Consider the following 10,574-nt stretch of genomic DNA (forward strand, 5'->3'; position numbering starts at 1 on the left):
AACGTGTTTGATGATAGAGTGGCAGATATAGGGTGTTTTGGTTGGGGTGGTGTTCAAAGCGAGAGGGTTAGAGAATGATTTGGTAAACAGAAAAGAGGTAGTAAAAGATATGCGGAAGATTAAAGCCGGCAAGACAGCGGGTTTGGATGGTATTGCAGTGGAATTTATTAAAAAATGGGGTGACTGTACTGTTGATTGGTTGGTAATGTTATTCATTGTATGTATGACTCATGGTGAGGTACCTGAGGAATTGCGAAATGCTTGCATATTGCCATTATACAAAGGCAAAAGGGGATGAGAGTGAGTGCTCAGATTATAGAGGTACAAGTTTGATGAATATTCCTGGGAAACTATATGGGAGGGTATTAATTGAGGGGGTGAAGGCATGTTCAGAGCATCAGATTGGAGAAGAGCAATGTGGTCTCAGAAGTGGTAGAGGATGTGTGGATCAGGTGTTTGCTTTGAAAAATGTATGTGAGAAATACTTAGAAAAGCAGATGGATTTGTATGTAGCCTTTATGGATCTGGAGAGGGCATATGATAGAGTTGATAGAGATGCTCTGTGGAAGATATTAAAAATATATGGTGTGGGAGGTAAGTTGTTAGAAGCAGTGAAATGTTTATATCAAGGATGTAAGGCATGTGTACGTGTAGGAAGAGAGGAAAGTGATTGGTTCTCAGTGAATGTTGGTTTGCGGCAGGGGTTCGTGATGTCTCCATGGTTGTTTAATTTGTTTATGGATGGGGTTGTTAGGGAGGTGAATGCAAGAGTTTTGGAAAGAGGGGCAAGTATAGATTCTATTGTGGATGAGAGAGTTTGAGAAGTGAGTCAGTTGCTATTCGCTGATGATACAGCGCTGGTGGCTGATTATGGTGAGAAACTGGAGAAGCTGGTGACTGAGTTTGGTTACGTGTGTGAAAGAAGAAACCTGAGAGTAAATGTGAATAAGAGCAAGGTTATTAGGTACAGTAGGGTTGAGGGACAAGTCAATTAAGAGGTAAGTGTCAATAGAGAAAAACTGGAGGAAGTGAAGTGTTTTAGATATCTGCGAGTGGATTTGGTAGCGGATGGAACCATGGAAGTGGAAGTGAATCATAGTGTGGGGGAGGGGTCTAAAGTTCTGGTCGCGTTGAAAAATGCGTAGAAGTCGAGAACGTTATCTAGGAAAGCAAAAATGGGTATGCTTGAAGGAATAGTGGTTTCAACAATGTTATATGGTTGCGAGGCATGGGCTATAGATAGAGTTGTGCGGAGGAGGGTGGATGTGATGGAAATGAGATGTTTGAGGACAATATGTGGTGTGAGGTGGTTTGATCGAGTAAGTATTGGAAGTTTAAGAGAGATGTGTGGTGATAAAAAGAATGTGGTTGAGAGAGCAGAGGAGGGTGTTCTGGAATGGTTTGGTCACATGGAGAGAATAAGTGAGGAAAGATTGACAAAGAGGATATATGTGTCAGAGTTGGAGGGAACGAGGAGAAGTGGGAGACCAAATTGGAGGTGGAAAGATGAGTGAAAAAGATTTTGAGTGATCGGAGCTTGAACATGCAGGAGGGTGAAAGGTGCGCAAAGAATACAGTAAATTGGAACGATGTGGTATACCTGGGTCGACGTGCTGTCAGTGGATTGAACCAGGGCTTGTGAAGCGTCTGTGTGTGTGTATTTATATATATATATATATATATATATATATATATATATATATATATATATATATATATATATATATATATATATATATATATATATATATATATAAATACACACACACAGACACATATTTATAGACACATGTACATAATTCATACAAAAGAGAAATATAACGGTCAGTTGATATACATCCATGAGACGAAGGAAGGACGCCATTTGGTAAAGATGCGATTGTCCAAGACAGACAAGGTGCGTTCATAAACTTATCATTTTACAAATTTCATCAACAATATAGTTATCTACTTTGTATAGACAATCACTAATATTAAGATTATAATTCTTTGTGCATTTATTGATAGAAGATTCAATGATATTTCTAGTGGTAATAGAGTTAGAGTTAATAACTGGCATTACCCCAGTCAATACAATGATCATAGTTTTTAATGTGATTAAACAAGGCATTTGATTCTTTTTCCGTTCTTATACAATATCTATGTTAGTTAAGTCTAACAGAAAGATCCTTAACAGTCTGCCCAACATGAAATTTATCACAATTTCCACATGGCACTTTATAGATGCATCCAGGGAATTTTCTGGTAAATTCCTGATTAAGATATTCCATATAGTATCATTGTTGCTGAAGGCAACATTTGTATTAAAGCATTTAGCAACATGGGACGTAAAGAAAAATTATTGTTGAAATGGAGAACTAAAAGATTCTTGGTCTCAGTGGGAGGTTTGGGCTCAACTGTATAAAATGATTTCTTTGCTAAATTAAGTTAGCAAAGAAATCTTTTTATCACAAACCACGTACATAATGAAAGTGCATGTGGTCTTTCTCAGCATCTGGAGAATGCACTGAGGGCATTTTGGTTGATGCTGCAGCTGGATGTTGACAGCATATATGACGTGGGAGTTAACTAACTTAGAGCCCAAGCAACCAACCTACCAGCCAACCAACCTACCAGTAACCCAACCTATCAGTCAACCAACCTCTCAGTCAACTAACCAACCAGTCGTCCAACTAACCAGTCAACCTACTGATCGGTCAACCAACCCAGGTTTAACATTATTACATGGTCCTAAGTTGATCCAGGTCGTGGCGTCTACACTCACCTCTCGGGGATGGCGAAGCTGAGGATTTGTTCTTGAGTCCAGTTGGCCTCGACGAGGGGCGTCACGTGACACCAGTGGTCAGGAGTAGCACCCAGGAACTGGTATGAGATCAGCTGGAAAGGGGACACGAACCCACCTGAAAACGTCGAAGGATTTTATCTCCACTCAACAATGCTTCCCACGAAGGATTACATATAGTTCAAGATCCTGAAATCTCTGGATTACTAACTAATGTCTTTACATAACATGGGATTCCTTGGAATTATATCATACTAGATTTGGCGTTTGTTTTCAAATGGGGTGAGGCCATTATATTGGTTGACTTTCGACAGATCTTCAGTATGGCATTGTTTTACTGATGATTTACAGTCGGGAAGTATATGTAAGAAGCTTATGGACAAATAACTTAGACCTCGACAGCAGGGTGATGTCTCTAAAGAGAGAAATATAGGTATTATCAATATCAAACCAAATCTAACTTTAATCCGTCCGATCCCTAGCTGAACCTAATCCATTCAGCTTAAATCATCTTATTCACTCTAGCTCAGCTTAAGCAGAAGTGTTAGAAAAGAAAATCAGGACACTGAAATACGCGTACGAAAACCTTCATTCAGGAACATTATACTGTGGAAGGTTGAAGGCAACAGCTGTACCAAAGAGGAGTCCACGAAATTGCCTTGCGGGTACGGAAATGATTTCTTAATGGGGGTTTCGTCACGCTAATAAACTCTCTCTCTCTCTCTCTCTCTCTCTCTCTCTCTCTCTCTCTCTCTCTCTCTCTCTCTCTCTCTCTCTCTTTCGATGAGGTAAGCAGAGCAGAACACCTCACGGGAATGAGACTTTTGAGGTCCATATCTCGGTGACCCTCCTTTCACATCAATGGACATTATGTTTTCAGGCAAGCCTACAAGATAGACTCCACAGACGGGTCAGATATGATCTTGATGGAGGAGAACAGAGGACACGTATCAGAGAAACCTTATGAACTGGGATAGAGTAGCCGGTGGTCAAGCTGGAGGCGGGTCTCATGATTCGCTGTTATACTTGATGTACGTTAACAATTTACCAGAAGGACATAGTCCATGAGGTCCAACGCATCACAGGTGAGAAACTACACAGGTCAAGTACCACACAGGTGTGGGACCACACAGGTGAGGGACCACATAGGTGAGGTACCACACAGGTGAGGGACCACACAGGTGAGGCACCACACAGGCGAGGAACCACACAGGTGAGGGACCACACAGGTGAGGACCCGCACATGTAAACCACTACATAGGTGAGGGACCACACAGATGAGGGACCACACGGGTGAGGGACCACATAGGTGACGAACCACACAAGTGAGGAACCATACAAGTGAGGGACCATACAAGTGAGGGACCACAAAGGTGAAGTACCACACAGGTGTAGAACCACACAGGTGAGGGACCACACAGGTGAGGTACCACACAGGTGAGAAACCAAACAGGTGAGGGACCATACAAGTGAGGGACCACAAAGGTGAAGTACCACACAGGTGTAGAACCACACAGGTGAGGGACCACACAGGTGAGGTACCACACAGGTGAGAAACCAAACAGGTGAGGGACCATACAAGTGAGGGACCACAAAGGTGAAGTACCACACAGGTGTAGAACCACACAGGTGAGGGACCACACAGGTGAGGTACCACACAGGTGAGAAACCAAACAGGTGAGGGACCATACAAGTGAGGAACCACAAAGGTGAAGTACCACACAGGTGAGAAACCACACAGGTGAGGGACCACACAGGTGATAGACCACACAGTTGGGGGACCACACAGATGACGGACCACACAGGTGAGGGAATGCAGAGGCGAGTGACCACACAGGTGAGGGACCACACAGGTGAGGCACCACACATGTGAGGGACCACCCAGGTGAGGGACCACAGAGGTGAGGGACCACATAGGTGAGGGACCACACAGGTGAGGGACCACACAGGTGAGGGACCACACAGGTGAGGGATCACACAGGTGAGGACCCACACAGGTGAGGGACCAGACAGGTGAGGGACCAGACAGGTGAGGGACCAGACAGGTGAGGCACCACACATGTGAGGGACCACCCAGGTGAGGGACCACAGAGGTGAGGGACCACAGAGGTGAGGGACCACACAGGTGAGGGACCACACAGGTGAGGGACCACATAGGTGAGGGACCACACAGGTGAGGGACCACACAGGTGAGGGACCACATAGGTGAGGGACCACACAGGTGAGGGACCACACAGGTGAGGGACCACACAGGTGAGGGACCACACAGGTGAGGAACCGCACAGGTGAGGGACCACACAGGTGAGGGACCACATAGGTGAGGGACCACACAGGTGAGGAACCGCACAGGTGAGGGACCACACAGGTGAGGAACCGCACAGGTGAGGGACCACACAGGTGAGGGACCACATAGGTGAGGGACCACACAGGTGAGGAACCGCACAGGTGAGGGACCACACAGGTGAGGGACCACACAGTTGGGGGACCACACAGATGACGGACCACACAGGTGAGGGAATGCAGAGGCGAGTGACCACACAGGTGAGGGACCACACAGGTGAGGGACCACACAGGTGAGGGACCACACAGGTGAGGGACCACACAGGTGAGGGACCACATAGGTGAGGGACCACCCAGGTGAGGGACCACACAGGTGAGGGATCACACATGTGAGGGACCACACAGGTGAGGGACCACACAGGTGAGGAACCACACAGGTGAGGGACCACACAGGTGAGGGATCACACAGGTGAGGAACCACACAGGTGAGGGACCACACAGGTGAGGGACCACACATGTGAGGGACCACAAAGGTGAGGAACAACAGAGGTGAGGGACCACACATGTGAGGGACCACACAGGTGAGGGACCACACAGGTGAGGAACCACACAGGTGAGGGACCACACAGGTGAGGGATCACACAGGTGAGGGACCACACAGGTGAGGAACCACACAGGTGAGGGAACACACAGGTGAGGGAACACACAGGTGAGGGACAACAGAGGTGAGGGACCACACATGTGAGGGACCACAAAGGTGAGGGACTTACAGGTGAGGGACCACACAGGTGAGGGACCACACAGGTGAGGGACCACACAGATGAGGGACCATACAGCTGGGGGACCACACAGGTGAGAAACCACACAGATGAGGGACCATACAATTGGGGGACCACACAGGTGAGGGACCACACAGATAAGGGACCATACAGCTGGGGGACCACACAGGTTAGGGACCACACAGGTGAGGGACCACACACGCGAGGGAGCACACAGGTGAGGAACCGCACAGGTGAGAGTCAGGATTCCCACAGGTGAGGACCCACACAGGTGAGGACCCACACGGGTCATGAATCACACAGGTGAGGACCCACACAGGTTGAGGGGCCTCACAGGTGAGGACTCACACAGGTCAGGAATCACACAGGTGAGGACCCACACAGGTTGAGGGGCCTCACAGGTGAGGGACCACACAGGTGAGGGACCACACAGGTTAGGGACCACACAGGTGAGGGCCCACACAGGTGAGGGACCACACAGGTGAGGGACCACACAGGTGAGGGACCACACAGGTTAGGGACCACACAGGTGAGGGTACACACAGGTGAGGGCCCACACAGGTGAGGGACCACACAGGTTAGGGACCACACAGGTGAGGGCCCACACAGGTGAGGGACCACACAGGTGAGGGACCACACAGGTGAGGGACCACACAGGTGAGGGTCCACACAGGTGAGGGCCCACACAGGTCAGGAATCACACAGGTGAGGACCCACACAGGTTAGGGACCACACAGTTGAGGGACCACACAGGTGAGGGACCACACAGGTTAGGGACCACACAGGTGAGGGCCCACACAGGTGAGGGACCACACAGGTGAGGGACCACACAGGTGAGGGTCCACACAAGTGAGGGCCCACATAGGTGAGGGACCACACAGGTGAGGGACCACACAGGTGAGGGACCACACAGGTGAGGGACCACACAGGTGAGGGTCCACACAGGTGAGGAACTACACAGGTTAAGGGACCACATAGGTGAGGACCCACGCAGGTCAGGAATCACACAGGTGAGGACCCACACAGGACAGGAATTACACAGGTGAGGAACAACACAGGTGAGGACCCACACAGGTCATTAATCACACAGATGAGGACCCACACAGGTTAGGGACCACACAGTTGAGGGACCACACAGGTGAGGACCCACACAGGTCATTAATCACACAGGTGAGGGATCACACAGGTGAGGGACCACACATGTGAGGGACCACACAGGTGAGGCACCACACAGGTGAGGAACCACAAAGATGAACGACAATACAGGACACGAACCACACAGGTGAGGCACCACACAGGTGAAGGACCACACAGTAGAAGGACCACACAGGTGAGGAAACACACAGGTGAGGCATCGCACAAGTGAGGGACAACAGAGGTGAGGGACCACATATATGAGGGACCACAAAGGTGAGGGGCTTACAGGTGAGGGACCACACAGGTGAAGCACCACACAGGTGAGGGACCACACAGGTGACGGACCATACAGTTGGCGGACCACACAGGTGAGGGACCATACGGTTGGGGGACCACACAGATGAGGGACCACACAGGTGAGGAACCACCCAGGTGAGGGACCACACAGGTGAGGACCCACACAGATCAGGAATCACGGAGGTGAGGGACAACACAGGTGAAGGACCACACAGGTGAGGGACCACACAGGTGAGGGACAACGCAGGTGAGGGACAACACAGGTGAGGACCCACACAGGTCAGGAATCACACAGATGTGGGCCCACACAGGTCAGGAGTCACACAGGTGAGGACCCACACAGGTCAGGAAACACACAGGTGAGGACCCACACAGGTCAGGAATCACGGAGGTGAGGGACAACACAGGTGAGGACCCACACAGATCAGGAATCACGGAGGTGAGGGACAACACAGGTGAAGGACCACACAGGTGAGGGACCACACAGGTGAGGGACCACACAGGTGAGGGACAACACAGGTGAGGGACCACACAGGTGAGGAATCACACAGGTGAGGACCCACACAGGTTGAGGCACCACACCGGTGAGGACCCACACAGGTCAGGAATCACACAGGTGAGGACCCACACGGGTTGAGGGACCACACAGGTCAGGAAACACACAGGTGAGGACCCACACAGGTCAGGAAACACACAGGTGAGGACCCACACAGGTCAGGAATCACACAGGTGAGGACCCACACAGGTCAGGAAACACACAGGTGAGGACCCACACAGGTCAGGAATCACACAGGTGAGGACCCACACAGGTCAGGAAACACACAGGTGAGGACCCATACAGGTCAGGAATCACACAGGTGAGGACCCACACAGGTGAGGAACCACACAGGTGAGGACCCACACAGGTGAGGAATCATACAGGTGAGGATCAACACGGATGAGGACCCACACAGGTCAGGAATCACCCAGTGAGGACCCAAACAAGTCAGGAATCACACAGGTGAAGGACAACACAGGTGAGGGACCACACAGGTGAGGGACCACACAGGTGAGGGACCACACAGGTGAGGGACCACACAGGTGAGGACCCACACAGGTGAGGGACCACACAGGTGAGGACCCACACAGGTCAGGAATCACACAGGTGAAGGACAACACAGGTGGGGACTAACACGGGTCAGGAAACACAGGTAAGGGACAACACAGGTGAGGACCCACACAGGTGAAAACAACACAGGTGAGGACCCACACAGGTCAGGAAACGCACAGGTGAGGGACAACACAGGTGAAGACCCTCAAAGGTTAGGAAAAACACAGGTGAGGGATATAACAGGTGAGGACCCACACAGGTCAAGAATCACACAGGTGATGGACAACACAGGTGAGGATCCACACAGGTCAGGAATCACGCAGGTGAAAACAACGCAGGTGAGGACACACACAGGTCTGGAAACACACAGGTGATGGATAATACAGGTGAAGACCCACACAGGTCAGGAATACCACAGGTGATGGACAACACAGGTGAGGATCTACACAGCTCAGGAATCACACAGGTGAAAACAATACAGGTGAGGACATACACAGGTCTGGAAACACACAGGTGATGGATAATACAGGTGAGGACCCACACAGGTCAGGAAACACACAGGTGAGGGACAACACAGGTAAGGATCAGCACAGGTGAAGGACTACACAAGTAAAGTACCATTCCGACAAGGCAGGAAACAAGGCTGGTGAGCCAGGAAAAAATAAAACGAGGCAGTACTAACAGAGGCAGCTGAGGACGATGATGGTGAAGTTCCAGCGGCCAGAGGTACCCGCCAGTTCCAGCAGATCCTCGAAGGTTTCGGGGTCAGATATGCCCTGCACTGTGCCCTCATGGTCATCGTCTTGTGTTGTCACGCCCGTCTTGACCACACCTGTCACTTCCTCCTTCGGCTGTGGACTGTCAGTACTTTCGCCCTTCTTAGTGTCTCTCTGTCCACCTTCAACGACAGACTCCTGCAATACAACAAAGCAAACTCACGCAACACAACACAATATAGTCCTGCAACATTTCATGTGTGGCGGGGTGGCAACACAGCAGTAGTAAGCTCCTGCGAAACAATGCATTATAGTCCTGCAACACAATACAATAAACTATTGCGACACAGTATATTAGAATCCTGCTAGACAACACTAAATTTCTACAATAATTACAACAATATCTTGCAAATCAAGACAGTAATTTCCTACAACACAATACACTAGTAAACTCCTGGAACTCATCACATACATACTCACCATTTCCCACGTTAGAAAGGTAGCGTTCAAGAACAGATGACTGAGCCTCAGAAAGAGACAACTACTCACTTGGCCTTTTCTCATTTCCTTCCTTTTGAAAAAGTAAAACTGAAGGTGAGGATTTCCAGACCCCGCTCTCAACTCTTGATCGCCTTCTACGACACGCAGGGAATACGTGGGAAGTATTCTTTCTCCCCTATCCCAAGGGATAATTATATTCTTTTATCATACTATGTCACTGTCTCCCGCGTTAGCGAGGTAGGGCAAGGAAATAGACGAAAGAATGGCCTAACCCATCAACATATACATGTATATACATACACGTCCAAACACGCACATATACATACCTATACATTTCAAGGAATACATATATATACCTACACAGACATATACATATATACACATGTACATAATTCATACCTGCTACCTTTATTCATTCCCGTCGCCACCCCGCTACATATGAAATGATAACACCCTCCACCCGCCGCGCGCGAGGTAGCGATAGGAAAAGAAAACAAAGGCCACATTCGTTCACATTCAGTCTCTAGCCGTTATGTATAATGCACCGAAGAACACAGCTCCTTTTCCACATCCAGGCCCGACAAAACTTTACATGGTTTACCCCAGACGCTTCACATGCCTTGGTTCAATCCACTGACAGCACGTCCACCCCTGTACACCACATCGTTCCAATTCACTCTATTCCTTGCACGCCTTTTACCCTTCTGCATGTTCAGACCACGAACGCTAAAAATCTTTTTCACTCCGTCCTTCCACCTCAAATTTGGTCTCCCACATTTCGTTCCCTCCACCGCTGACACATATATCCTGTTTGTCAATCTTTTCTCACTCATTCTCTCCAAGTGACCAAACCATTTCAAAACACACTCTTCTGCTCTCACAACCACACAGTTTGTATTACCACACATCTCTTTTACCGTTTTCTTACTTACTCGATCAAACCACCTCACATCACATGTTGTCCTCAAACATCTCCTTTCCAACACATCCAC

The 10,574-nt window shown here is 49.1% G+C and overlaps 1 protein-coding gene across 1 annotated transcript in view; it reads right to left on the reverse strand.

Moving 5' to 3' along the window:
- The window catches only part of LOC139755474 (organic cation transporter protein-like), a 166,333-nt gene that overhangs the window by 108,652 nt on the left and 47,107 nt on the right, over nucleotides 1-10,574 (reverse strand). The window contains exons 2-3 of the mRNA XM_071673813.1: nucleotides 9,048-9,279; nucleotides 2,765-2,900 (exon numbers count right to left, since the gene is read on the reverse strand). Of these exons, the coding sequence (XP_071529914.1) occupies nucleotides 2,765-2,900; nucleotides 9,048-9,279 (368 nt within the window). The remainder of the gene's footprint in view (nucleotides 1-2,764; nucleotides 2,901-9,047; nucleotides 9,280-10,574) is intronic.

The sequence above is a fragment of the Panulirus ornatus genome, chromosome 19 (assembly GCF_036320965.1).
Source record: "Panulirus ornatus isolate Po-2019 chromosome 19, ASM3632096v1, whole genome shotgun sequence".
NCBI classification, from domain to species: domain Eukaryota; kingdom Metazoa; phylum Arthropoda; class Malacostraca; order Decapoda; family Palinuridae; genus Panulirus; species Panulirus ornatus.